Consider the following 14,586-nt stretch of genomic DNA (forward strand, 5'->3'; position numbering starts at 1 on the left):
CAAAAAAAAAAAAAAAAAAAGTCCCAGATCACATGACTTCCCAGCAAATTTCTACAAGAAATACAAAGAGGAACTGATATCAATCTTATTGAAAATATTCCAGGTAATCCAGAAGGATGGAATTCCCTAACTCATTTTAGGAAGCTAACATTATACTGATAGCCAAACATGGCAAAGACCCAACAAGGAAAGAGAATTACTGACCAATCTTCTTGATGAACATAGACACAAAAATTCTTAAGATTCTAGCAAATAGGGTCCAATAATACATCTCAAGATTATTCATCATGACCAGGTATGCTTCATCCCTGGGATGCAAGGCTGGTTCAACATTCAAAAGACCATAAACGTAATTGAGTATATTAACAGATGCAAAACCAAGAAACACATGATTATCTCTTTAGATGCAGAAAAAAACATTTGACAAAATCCAGCCTCTCTTCTTGATAAAAACTCTTGAGCACCTAGGTGAAAAGGGAACATTACTAAAAAAATAAGAGCCATTTATAATAAACCCACAGTCAAATTTTGCTCAATGGGCAGAAACTGGAAGCATTATCCTTAAAAACTGAACCACTCTCACCCTTCTTCTATCCACACAGTGCTCAAGTCCTAACCAGAGCAATCAGGCAAGAGAAAGAAATCAGGTGTGTACAAATAGGAAAAAATAAGTAAAGTTGACCCTCTTTGTGCACAGTATGATCCTATACCTGGAAAACCCCAGGAAGTCTATGAAAAACCTACTCTCACTGATGAACAACTTTGATAAAGTCTCAGGTTACAAAATCAATGTGCAAAAGACAGTTACATTTCTATACACCGGCAATAAGTAGGCAAAGACTCAAATTAAAAAACCCAATTTGATTCACAATAACCATACACACACATATACACACACACACACATACACACACACACACACACACAAAGAAATATCTTGACATCCACCTAACCAGAGAACTGAAATACCTTTACAATGAGAACTACAAAATGTTGCTTAAAGAAATCGGGGATAACACAAACAAATGGAAAAAACCTCCCATGTTCACAGGAATCAATATTGTCAAGATGCCTATTCTACCCAATGCAATCTACAGATGCAATGCAATACTCATCAAACTACCAACATAATTTTTCACAGACTTGAAAATGACAATACAGAAATTTATAGGAAAATATAAAAGAGGATATCCATAACAATTCTCAGCAAAAGGAACAAAACAGGAGGTATCATATTTTCAGACTTTAAACTTTATTACTAGTCTACAGTAACCAAGACGGCATGGTACTGGTATAGAAATAGACACATAGACCAATGGAACAAGACAGAGATTTTGGAAGTAAAAACTCAGTTTCTCAATCAATTTTTCTTTGACAAAGCCACCAATAACAATCATAGGGGAAAGGAGACCATATTTAGCAGATGGTACTCAGAAAACTGACTAACCACATTAGAAGGATAAGACTGGACCCTTACATATCACTATATATAAAAATAAACTCAAAATAGCTCAAGGACTTGAACATAAAACCTCAAACTATAAGAATCCAGAAGAAAACATTAAAAACACATTTCTGGATATCAGAGTAGGCAATGAATTCATAATCAAGTCCCTATAAAAGCTAAGATAGGCAGGTAAGACCTCATCAAACTGAAAAGCTTTTCCACAGCAAAAGAAGTCATAAAGAGAGTAAAGAAACAATTCACAGAATGGGAAAAAACATTTGCAAGTTATGCATCTGGCAAAGACCTAGCGCCAGGATCTACAAGGAACTCAAAAGAAGTGAAAGGAAACAAATATCCACAACAAAAAAACCTCATTAAAGAATGTGCAAAAGGCATGAACAGACACTTCTCAAAAGACAACGTACAAGCAGCCAACAGTCACACTGAAAATGCTCAGCCTCACTAATAATCAAAGATGCAAATTAAAACTAAAATGAGATACAGCCTGTCTACAGTGAGGATGGCTATTATTAATAAATCAAAAAAACAACAGTTGCTGGTGCCACTGTAGAAAAAAGGGAACACTTCTATACCGTTGGTGGGAATGTAAGCTGGTTGAACCTCTGTGGAAAGCAGTGTGGTAATTTCTAAATGAACTAAAAATTGATCTTCCATATGATCCAGCAATTTCTCTCCTGGGATTATACCTGAAGGAACATAAATCACTCTATCAAAAAGACACCTGCACACATTTTTATTGCCGTAATTTCTGCAATAGGAAAAACTCAAAATCAACTCTGCTGCCTATTGAAAGTAGACTGAATAAAGAAAATATGGTACATATACACAATGGAGTATTACACAGTCATAAAAACAACAGTAGGAACTTAGATGTAGTCGGAGACCATCATACTAAGTGAACTATCACAGAAAAGAAGAGCTGAATACTGCATGTTTTCACTCATAAGTGAGCCCTGAATACTAGTCACATTAGCACAAGGGTGATTTGCAGTCACTGTACTCTGCTAGGGGAGGGAGAAGGTAGGGAGTATTTGACAACACAAAGGGTACTTGGTCTACTACCAGGGAGAGCAGGGGCCACCAAGAAGCCCAAACTTCACTTACATGCAGCCTACTTATGTAGTAAATTCTCACTTGTACCCCACAACTCTATAATAAATAAATAATTTATAATCAAATAAAAAAAAAAAAATAGAGAAATAAAAGTCAAACATTTCTGTAAGAAATAAAAGTCAAAATTGTTTCCTTTTTTTCTTTTTTGAGACAAGATCTTGCTCTGTCACTCAGGCTGGAGAACAGTGGCAATCAAGTATCTGGGACTACAGGTACACAACACTACACTCAGCTACTTCTTATAGTTTTTTTTTTTTGTAGAAATGGGGATCTTGAGACCAGGCTGGTCTCGAATCCTGGTCTCAAGCAATCTTCTCACCTCGGTCTCCCAAAGTGGTGGGATTATAGGCATGAGACATCATGTCCGGCCACATTGGCTTTTTTATATACTGAAAAATTAGATAAATGACAGCTATATTTTATGGTTCTGCTCCATTAAAATATTAATATGTCCCCAACAAGATAGAAAAACAGAGGCCAATTTACCTTCATATCCCCCCCAAAAAACGGTAACAATAAAAAAATAAAAAGTTTTCAAAACACTGGACAGCAAGCAACAAAGGAAATAGAATACAAATGGCAGGATTCCTCTTGCCTCAGCTTCCTACCTTGAGAGTTTCTAGGCCATAGGACAGAGGAAATACAGCAGGCTTGGTGGATGCCTGAAACTGACGAGGTAGAGCTGGGCTTGGGAGAAACCAAGGAAGCTAGTGTTTGAAGTCAGAGTACCGAAAAGTAGAGAGTTGCACATGGAGAACCCTTGAAATCTAAAGAAGGTGCCCATTGGGTTTTTAGTATATCAGCTTATGCATGTGAACCCGAGGTCAGGAAAGGATTGAAGCTCACAATGCCCAGTACATTATATGTCAATGCAGATTCACACCAGCCAAACAAAAACCTCATGGTTGGGTAGAGAACACAGAAAAGACTTGCCTTAGTATTGGGTAATAATTACTCTGAGACTAAACACTCTCAGTAATGAAAGATCCATAACAACTGCTGAAAGATTACCATATTACATATTATCTTTCTTGAATGCTCAAGAAAACTATTCTGAGGATCAGTGATTGTGGTTGATTGTGTTGGTTATACTTTTAAAGAAGTTTCCTAAGACGGACCAAATTTTCAGAAACCATTTAATGGTATGAAGACATATTTCATTTCAAAGTTAATTTTTCATTATTTGATGCATATGACATTTTAAATATGCAATTTCCCATTTTATTCTTGCATTTAAATATAGTAGTCAAAAATTACATATTTTAGTTGGAACACACAATGATCACTTTTCTACAACTCTCAAGTCTATGCTCATTTGGCAGGTAGCTTTTGTTAATATCTTTTCTTTACCACACATTTATTACATTCATTTCATGACTTTATGTTATAATTGATGCTCATTTTGGCTCACATTTCTTTTTTTTCACATTACCTTAGTTACCACCAAAAACTTAACGAACTTAAATGAAATCTCAAGGAGCCGGACTGGAGGAAAACAGTATACACTGGATATTGACTTAAAGCGTCCATGTAGGACATAAGATAGGTTTAATTTACGCAAGGTAACACTTTATGTTATTAGAGTCTAACAAAATATATTGATTTTTTCAGAAGGTTTATTTAAAAATGCCAACATGAAAACATTGGCTGCAAACTTGTAGTGTCCATAATGTTTTACAGAACATAGCATCCAGGGAATTTAAAACCGTAAAAATCTGTTTTCAAATTTTTATTGGATACTCTCAGATGTCTTGTTAACTTGAAATATATCATTAAAGTAATCTGTGTTAAAATATACACACAGTAACTTTATTATATATCCTGTTATAAGACCTTATTAAATATCCAAACTGTCTTTTGTGTCTATCATTTAAAAGATAGCATTGCCCTTTCAATTTCAGTTTAGAGAATATGTGATGGCAGTACGTATTTTTATTTCAAATGTGTATTCATGATATCACCCCATGAAGTGGACCCTGGCAGCTAAGAAATTGATTTTCCAAGCATTACTAAACCAAAATCAACATTACAGTCTGTGGGTCATATCACTAAACTAAACACTTTATATTTAAATATATGCTTTATAAGTTTCAGTAAGAAAGGAATGAAACTAAACACTATATATTTAAATATATGCTTTATAAGTTTCAGTAAGAAAGGAATGTGCCATTTACACCTTTATGGTAGCCATCAAATTGCTTTTTTGACTCCCAAAAGTTATTTATACAGAACTTACGCACATAAAACAAGTAAGTATTTATCTACTCTAGCATATGCATAAACAGAAAAGGCTGTGGAACCACAGCAGGGTCCCCAATTACAAGTCAGCCACAACTTCTCTATGTGATTATTGGCTACAGTGAATCTGGAAAAAAAATATTGCTGTTGGATTTTAATGTCTTTGTATGCTTTTAGACATCCATGAGACTAGAAAGGCACTATAGAATTTTGCAAATAAGCAACCTTTTTTCCTAGTCACACAGCATGTTTCCAGCAAAGAAAAACACATGTGGGAAACAAGCAAATGCACCTTTCAAAATTAATTTGCGTCAGAAATGAAGCTGTCTCCAACTCTAATTTCAGTTTGAAAAGAGTTTCAACACTTGATATTTCTCTTCATCAATATATCTACATGAGGTATCCATATAGTTTTTCATGACAGGAGATAAATCTTGTGAAAACTGTAATACAAGTCACATCTTTTAGTATACAGTGTCTGGCTACATTTTTATCCAGGAAGCACTCACACTTGTTCTGACATTCAAATTTTAAGTGCCACCATTTAAAAATCAACATGGCAGTCCATATAGCATAAAAATGGTCAGATTTCCATTTGTGTTTCTATGAATTAGTACAATTGACGAATTTATGTAGTACAACACTGGTCAGTATATCAAGAGCTGAATACTTAATTGCATATGACTTACTTTTCTTTTGGCCTCATTCAACTACCTAAACTCTATCAATGCATGTATGACTAAGTGACATTTTAGTCATATTTGGGGTGGTCATATTAAGTTAATGTATTAAACAAAGTAATCAGTGAGAGGTTAGTTATGCAGTATTTGAAGAGATGATTATGAAGCCTTAGGTTACACAACTATTAGGTCTAGCCATTTTGGTAGTTGATGCCAATATGTACACTGAAAGTGAGGTTGTTCAGGCTGCTGTTATGAAAAGCCTTGCTCCCAAGAGAAATTATTGGGTACAATCGTTGTCATTTTGAAGGGTTAAAGGCAAACAAATCTGGCACAATGTGGATTTTGTTTCATCACGGGTTGTAGCTCATGTAAGAAAGAGCAAACAGTAAAAGTATATATCCAACCATTATATTCTCAAGATATTTCCTGTCACATTGTATCCTAATTCTTATTTTCAATTCGTTAAGTGGAAACCAGAATAAAAATCATTTTCTGTTACAGTTAGGAAGGTCTATTATATGCTTCCCTGTAGCTTTTTCTTTATTTTTTAAATTGTATATAGACAGAGAACACATGCAAACATATCTGTGTTTAAAATTGGGGTCACTATGTGAAAGAATATTTGATTACTAACTTTGAACACAAAAAACAGAAGTACATATGGACAACACCAATCATTAAGATCTTTAAATCACGTTAAAATTAAAATGTTTTTTCAATGCATTAGTCAAGAATCTCTAGAATAACTTTCTGTAAACCTATTTTATTTAGCAGAAAATCTTTCCCATTTCTTCTGTACTAATAGTCTGCTGATTTTGTCCAGGTATAAGTCAAGAATGTGCTCAAGGGGAAAGTGAGCCCTCTATCCTGAGGGCATGTATTATACTTGGTATAATTCACTCATGGTTAATTCATGAGTTGGTATTAGTTATTGGTTCAGTGTGGATATGTCCTGGATAATGAGACATGAAAGGAAGCTAGCTGGGAAGGGAAGAAATTTTTTTCCCCTCATTCTTAAATGGAATGAAATAAAATGAACAAGTGCTCTAGGAAAGTTTAACTTGCTGCCTTTATACAGTCTCTGAGGACACGATGACTGGAGTTCCTGCAATTGTCTTATGATGACAAAATCCAAAAGAATTACAAAGAAGTCTTTTTAGAAGTTCTATATGTTTGAGCTGCTGAACTAATTAATCCTTGGAAACACTTGTCTCTGAATTTCTAGTTCTATTCAAGCCATGTTTAATTGGATATTCTGTTTCTTAGAGCAGAAGACATCTAACGGGCTCTCCTACTATAGATACCTTAAGTAGGATGATATTCTGCAGGCAGGTTTATAAGCCACTATGCATTTTACATGTGATTAAAGAGTATTTTTTGAAAACAAGTTCAAATCACATATTCATTAGTGAAAATAGTTGGCACAGAACTAAAGTTTGATATCTTTGCCTACACAAATCTATTTCTCTTCTATATATTACCACCTCAAGTGTTCTTTCAAGCTATCCTATTCTTCTTCTCAAACACTGTGGCTCCTGTGCAGTTGACTGTGCACTTGAATTTATAGACCAGACACCTGATCCAGACCTGGCCACCTGAATTGGTTCACTGACAAGTCATAGCATCAGGCTCAGTTTTGGTATTTTCACTTCTGAGTTTCTTTGTGTGTCAGTATTAAAGCTAGAGCTGCTGGTAGCCATCTTGCCACCATGAAGGGCGACAGTCTATAATAGAATTTGCACTGAGAAAAGCATGGCTGCAAAAAAGAAGATACCAGAGATATTATTTGACCTCTTGGGTACAGGATTGTCTGAAGAAGTAACAGTCCCCAACTTTTCACTTACGTTAGTTAAGAATTCACTCTGGGTTAAATTTCTGTCACTTGCAATAAAAAAGTGCTGCCTAACAGTCCTGCTTAAAAGTCCTGCTCGAGATTAATTTAATTTTTTGGCCACTTTGGGAGCCAGAACAGTCTTACTCATCCTTGCTACCCTCCTACTGGCTGGGTCATTTGGGAAAAGTTTGTTAATTTCTTATCTTTGTTGTGTGTGTAATATATTTGGTATTACTAAAATAAAGTGGATAGTCAATTTAAAAAAAAGTCCTGCTAAGTAGACTTCTTTCTTATAACTCAGTATATGAATCCTATGAACTGTTACAGTAGAATTATACTAAGGTTATTATACTGGTGCCTAATTATTTAAAACAATGCCATAGGATTTATTAATTGAAATTATTAATGATAATCCTAAAGTAGATCTATTTTTTCAGCACACGATATTTATTATTTTTTTATTACTTGTGTAGTTTTTTAATAGATGAATCAATGCCTATCAATAATACCCATTGTTCTTTGAAAAGGGTAATTTATTCTTACCTGGATTCACTGAATACAGATCCTATTTATATTCATTTACATTTTTTCTGAATTCTTGCATTTTTCTTTTTAGACTTTATATGCTTCATATATTCATATCTGAAAATAACTTTTCTGCCTTATTTTAAAATTTATTTATTTATTATCATACCACTGTGTGAAGGATAATTTTAGTCCATCTTTTAATGCACTTATTTTCTCATTAACTGTCTTTAAACTGCTATTTTAGTCATTGAGTTCCTCATGCCAAGTATTACAATTTGTTTTCTAAAACAAAATATTTACATTAATTATTTAAAAAATGATAGCTAACGGCCGGGCTCAGTGACTCAGCATGTAATCCCAGTACTTTGGGAGACCGAGGCGAGTGGATTACCTGAGCCCGCAGGTTAGATACCAGCCCGGGCAACTTGGCAAGACCTCATCTCTAAAATAAATAAAAAATTAGCCAGGCACGGTAGCACACGCCTGTAGTTCCAGCTACTTGTAAGACTGAGGCGGAAGGATCACTGGAGTACAGCAAGTTGATGCTGGGGCAGCTGTGAATGTGCCACTGCACTCCAGCCTGGGCAATGGAGTGAGACTCTAACTAAAAAAAAAAAATAAAAAAAATAATGACAACTACTACAGCCCTCAGAATATACATTAAATTTCCTCACTGAATTCACATTTTCTGGATATTTTTAGCCCCTTAGGTGTCCATCTATGTTTGTCAGCTCTTTTGTGCATTTTTTTTGTATATTTTTTATTGAGCAATTTCAGTGTCCTGTATACCTCTTAAAAACAGGGGTATCTAGATCACCATTTTGCTGAAAATCGAAACTTCCTTTATTTCTTTTCAACATAACCATTACTTATACAAGAGTTACTGTGCAACCTTCAGTATTCCTGATTCATTGAGGTATGAGAGACATATGCTTTCTTAGTAACAAGGTAGAAAAGCAGTAATTTTTTACTTGCCTGTAATCTATTTTCTATTTCACCTACTTTCCATTTATTTGCCTTACTGTTCTTCATGTATCTTTTTGAACTATTGAAAACCCTTTCAAGAAGACTATATGTAAATCTACAAAGCCAAACAAATATTATTACTATATGTAAATATACAAAACCAAACAAAAATTAAGGCAGAATAACCTAAAGTTCTATTCAAAGCCAGGCCGCAGAATAATCTGATACACAACTGAACAAGAAACCACTCAGAATTCTAAACTCTGGGGCACCAAGAGAAGAAAGACTTGTTAACGAAAGGCCATTTTTGTTAATGGAGTACCTCTAGTTTATGCATGTACCTGGAAGTCACTTATCTCACAAGTGCAAAGTTATTTCTTCTATCCATTATCATACTTAATACATTAATGTTTAACAGAACCGAATATAGCCAAAGAAATTGTTATAATCACCTTTGGATTATGGAATTTTTATATCAGATTTTAAAATATTTTAAATTCAAGAACTCTGAATTTATGTTCAATTAAAGCATTGTATATGATGTAGAGTAAAATAAAATAAAATGTCTCTGTTTTTATCCTTTTTGAAGCTTACAGTGCATTTTATACGTACCTAATGTCAATTATGTTCTCTTCAAAATATTTGTTGTACGGGTATTCTTCTGTGGCCAAAAAAATGATTCCTGAGCTGTTGATGCCTGAACTGAACCCTGGTCTAGTCTCTTATGTTTGTGCCAAATAGAATATTCTGAATGTTTTAGGAAGAACTAAATAAAGTAAACTACACTGAAAGTTCCCCAAAGTCATTCTAGCTGTATATTCACTAAACGAAGGTATATGTGCTGCAACTGATGGCAAGCATGTTTTCCCAAAGACATTTATTTCTGAATTCTGAAGTATTTCTTTTGAGATTGTTGTGAAAGTTACTTACAGCAAATAATTTTTTATTTATCTCTTAGACTGATAGTATACGCCTTGATGGACATGCTATACAGCCTCATTTTGGATATGATTAATACATTTACATTTAGAAGTCTACAAGAATTATCTTACCTTTTTAAGGCATTTTTTTGTTTTGTTTTGTTTTTGTTTCTGTTTTAGTCAGAGTCTCACTCTCTCACCCAGACTGGAGTACAGTGGCACAATCATGGCTCACCACAGTCTTGACCTCCTTGGGTTCAGGTGTTTCTTTCACCTCAGTCTCCCAAGAGTGGCTGGGACTACTTATACAGGGGTGCACCACCACGCCTGGCTAATATCTTTTAATTTTTTTTGTAGAGACGAGTTCTCGCTATGTTGTCAAGATTGACCTTGAACTCCTGGGCTCAAGCAATCCTCTTGTCTGGGCCTCCCAAAGTGCTAGGATTATAGGCATGAGTTACAGTGTCTAGCCTTATCTTACCTGCTTAAATATGTGATGTTGCCAAAATTAAAGCAATTACAGAGAAGAACAGAGCACAGCCACAGTGTGAGGAACTTATTTTCATTTTCAAAGTGAATGACAATATTCTCACACCCTGTTTAAAATGGACAACACTTACAGTTGTATTCGCAAAGGTCTCTTCATAAAATGCTAACATCAGAGCAAACTGTAACACTGTATATATCTTTAATAGTTGAGAGGCAGAGGATGAGAAGGGAACTTCTTTCCCGGTGACCTAAGTAGACAAGAAAGAAGGCTTTCTTTATGTTGCTTCAGGCTATCCTTTTTATTGCAATTCACACTAAGTAAAGAGATATGTAAAAATAATTTGCTGGGTTTTTGTTTTTTTTTAAGAAGACTAACATTATTTTGGGGGGATAGAAACATGCAACCTCTGTGGAAAGCAGTGTGGCGATTCCTAAAAGCTCTAAATATCAACCTCCCATATGACCCCACAATCCCCCTACTAGGAATATATCTGGAAGAACTCAAATCAATCTATAAAAAAGATACCTGCACACGTATGTTTATTGCAGAATTGTTCACAATAGCAAGAACCTGGAAGCAACCATGTTGCCCATCAAAAGAGGACTGGATTAAAAAATGTGGTACATATACACAATGGAATACTACACAGCCATAAAAGGGAACAAAATCATGAATTTTGCAGCAACCTGGATGGAACTAGAGTCTATAATGCTGAGTGACCTCTCACAAAAACAAAGATCCAAGTATCACATGTTCTCACTCATATAATGGACCTTCAACATCCAATGTAATACTATAAGAAAATGACTGACAGAGGTGGGAAACTATGAAGGGGGGAGGGAGACGGGATCAATGGCAGCAAATATCTGTCTGGGGACGGGGAAACACCTCTTATCAACAGGGTGCCTGAATGAAACGTACTTGTATACCTAACACTTAACTGTACCCCACAACACCATAATAAAAAACATTGATTAATTAAAAAAAAAAACATGATTATAATCTGGGAACTTTGTTCTCATATCAGAGGCATTTAGTTATGGTTTAGTCTGCATTAAAAAGCAAAGTAAGAATTGATTCACCAGTATATGCTAATGATAAAGATAGTTAAAATGAATATGTTAGATTTTCCACATCCGAAAATATGTCCATGATCATACATGACAGCAAGTAGAATTAAAAACAGAAGATGATTTGGTAGCGAGGTAATCATGCCTCAAAGGGAAATATTTTTTTCCCCTCAACTAAACTTTCCCTACTGACTTTCCCAGAAATGTTACACTTATTTTCATTTATTTTTGTTTTGTTTTGTTTTATCTTGTTTTGTTTGAGCTGAGCTCTCACTCTTGTCACCCAGGCTAGAGTACAGTGGCATGATCACCTCAATTTCCTGGCCTCAGGTGATCCAACTCAGCCTCCTAAGTAGTTGGGACTACAGGTGCACAACCACCATGCCTATGTTTGCTTGTTTGTTTTTTGTAGAGATGAGGTCTTGCTATATTGCATAGGCTGGTCTCTAACTCCTGGACTCAAGGGATCCTCTAACCTCAGCCTCCCAAGTGCTGGGATTACAGGCATGGTCACATTTCAGTTTGTATAATGCAGATTCCAGCACCCCTACAACTGTATTCACTTTGAATTATCTATGGAAAAGAATAATAATAAATAAAGCACAGCTAATGAGACTTTTTGAAGCTGAAATATGCAAATTATTTTCAACTATATCAAGTTGACTGTTACACAACTAATTGTGAATATAAAACTGGGAAATTTATGAACAACAGCTTTGGTAACTAGATGAGAAAATATCATTATTTAGATTAGGTTTTATATAAAATGGCAATATTCAAATAAAGCATGTGATTTAATTTCCTTGAAATATCACAACCTAACTTTTATGTTCATAGTATTATCTTTGAAAGCAACAGTAGCTTGTTTTTACTATTGTTTCTATATTGCTATTCATGGCATTTCTTTCATAAGAAATTAGATCTTTAGTGATTTTTAAAATTCCTTTTTCTTCCCTAGAAGAGAAATTCTAAATTGAAACATAATTTTTTTTGACGAGGTTCAATATTTTAAAATATTTACATTTCTTATTTTTTTATATTTATTTGTTTGTTTGTTTGTTTTGGAGTTGGAGTCTCACTCCATCCCCCAGACTGGAGTGCAGTGGCATGCTCATAGCTACCCCAGCGTTGATCTGCTGGGCTCAGGCAATCCCTCTGCCACAGCCTTCCAAGTAGCTGGAACTACAGGAACATGCTACCATGACGGGCTAATTTTTTTATTTATTATAGTGACGAGGTCTCACCAATTTGCCCAGGCTGGTCTCAAACCCATGGGCTCAGGTAATCCCCTCACGTTGGCCTACCAAAGTGCTGGAATCACAGGCTTGAGCCACCATGCCCGGTCTATTTTTGGTTTTTAATGTGATTGCTGTACTTAATGCTTCTATTCTACTATAAAATGAATACAGTTATCATCTGATCCCAAAATCACATTTTGCTGATATGACTTTATACCTTTTGTTTTCAGTGTTTCGTGAGTAAAACTGAGGTTATAATGACTCCTTCCTAAGGCTCCCTCCATCTCTGATGTTCAAAGACTCTGTGTCTGAGCCCCATGTATTTGTATTTGTGAAGTTATGCCCTATAGAGATTTAAGTGGACGTGGATGTGAAAACTAATCTTTGTTACTCTGCTCCACAAACTGTGCTCCCTGGTAAAAGTCTTCACCTGGGAGAAGACACCTTTCTTACTGGTGGGGGCAACTATTAAGTTATGAACCATAGGGTTGCATCTGATGTGCATGAAAACAGTATATATACAGGTAAACTGTAGACCTGACAATTTAAGACTATCTTAACTGTCTTCAGTTCCATGAACTCTGTTGTTTACCTCTGGGATTTCTTCACTCAGTCCAAGTCTTGGTTTACCTGGACCCCATCCTGGTCCTTTAAATATGACAGAAAACTTATTGAAGAGTCCAGGTGTGGCCCAGAATGTAGTCCAAATGTAAAATAAATGGTGGAACTAGAGAGAATAAAAGTAAGGCTTATTTAAAAGAAGACAAATATCACAAAAAATATTAAATATAAAATACATGTATTTATTTTATTTTTCAATGGAATTTACATATTTTTTCTTCTTTATTATGATTATTTTGGGGGTTGGGGTATCACTGTTTGCCCAGGATAGAGTACAGTGGCACAATCATGAGTCAGTGCAATCTCAACCTCCTGAGCTGAGGTGATCCTTCTGCCTCAGTCTCCTGAGTAGCTGGGACTACAGCACATGTCACACTCACATCCAGTTAATTTTTAAATTTTTTTGTAGAGGCTAGGTCTTGCTATGTTACCTAGGCTGCTCTCAAACACTTGGGCTCAAGTGATCCTTGCACTCCTGCCTCCAAAAGTTCTGAGATTACAGGCATGACCCACTGCACCTGGTCCATATTTTTCTTGATTATGTTATGTATGCTTAGATTAAAGGAGATTAATATGTGATCACATCCATGTTGTCATCCTTTCTATGCATTCTGTATACCTTTAAGTGTGTTCTTATCAATATTTCTGAAGTTCAACCAAATTATAATATTGAAATGTAAAAGTAAGGCAGTTATTTAGAAAAATCAGAAAAAAATGAGCTCGGAGGTTTCACTTCCCATGGAATTAAATAGCAGCCTGTCCATTCAACAAATGTCCTTTTCTAAAGTCTTGCTAAGGGGATATAAAGGTTGAACATGGAAACATATAAAGATTGCATATCTAAGTATTTAAAACATAAACCTCTATTTACTGTATTGTCATAGACAGACACATATTAATTTAAAGATCAAAGTTGTTTCTGATAGTAGATTTCCAAGGATTAAATAGTCCATATCCTGTAATTAGAAACAGAAAAGTTTGCAGATTGAGGCAAAAGTGTGCCTTGAATCTCATAGCAGGAATCCACATTCTTTAAATAACATACATTTGACATGTATAGAAGTTGAAAGTATGCCCACATATGATAAGTGCTTAATAAATGTTAGCATTCATTTGCTGAATTAGCTATAAATGCCATATATGTGCATAAATGCAATATAGGATTAAAAATACTCCTAGTCTAGAGCAGCAGTTCTAGAAACTCATAGAAACGAGTTCTATTACAAATGGAGAAATAAATTAATGGAGAAAGACGTCTAAACTCTACATGGTTTTGCTGGAATTTCACTGTCTTTTGAAGAATTTAAACTGTTAGGATTATAAAAAATTGAATTAAAATTTTCTTAAAATAATACAAGGAATCTGAAGCAATTAAGAAAACATGTAGCAATTAATAGAATAGATTTTGAGGAAAAGG

The 14,586-nt window shown here is 34.9% G+C and overlaps 1 protein-coding gene across 1 annotated transcript in view; it reads right to left on the reverse strand.

Annotated features, from left to right (window-relative positions):
- The window catches only part of AGMO (alkylglycerol monooxygenase), a gene marked incomplete at its 3' end in the record, with an annotated part of 205,538 nt that overhangs the window by 25,717 nt on the left and 165,235 nt on the right, over positions 1-14,586 (reverse strand). The window contains exons 9-10 of the mRNA XM_021716175.1: positions 13,141-13,275; positions 10,371-10,487 (exon numbers count right to left, since the gene is read on the reverse strand). Coding sequence (XP_021571850.1) covers positions 10,371-10,487; positions 13,141-13,275 — 252 coding nt within the window. The remainder of the gene's footprint in view (positions 1-10,370; positions 10,488-13,140; positions 13,276-14,586) is intronic.

This window comes from Carlito syrichta, unplaced genomic scaffold (assembly GCF_000164805.1).
Source record: "Carlito syrichta isolate Samal-C Ts95f unplaced genomic scaffold, Tarsius_syrichta-2.0.1 Scaffold308239, whole genome shotgun sequence".
Taxonomy (NCBI): Eukaryota; Metazoa; Chordata; class Mammalia; order Primates; family Tarsiidae; genus Carlito; species Carlito syrichta.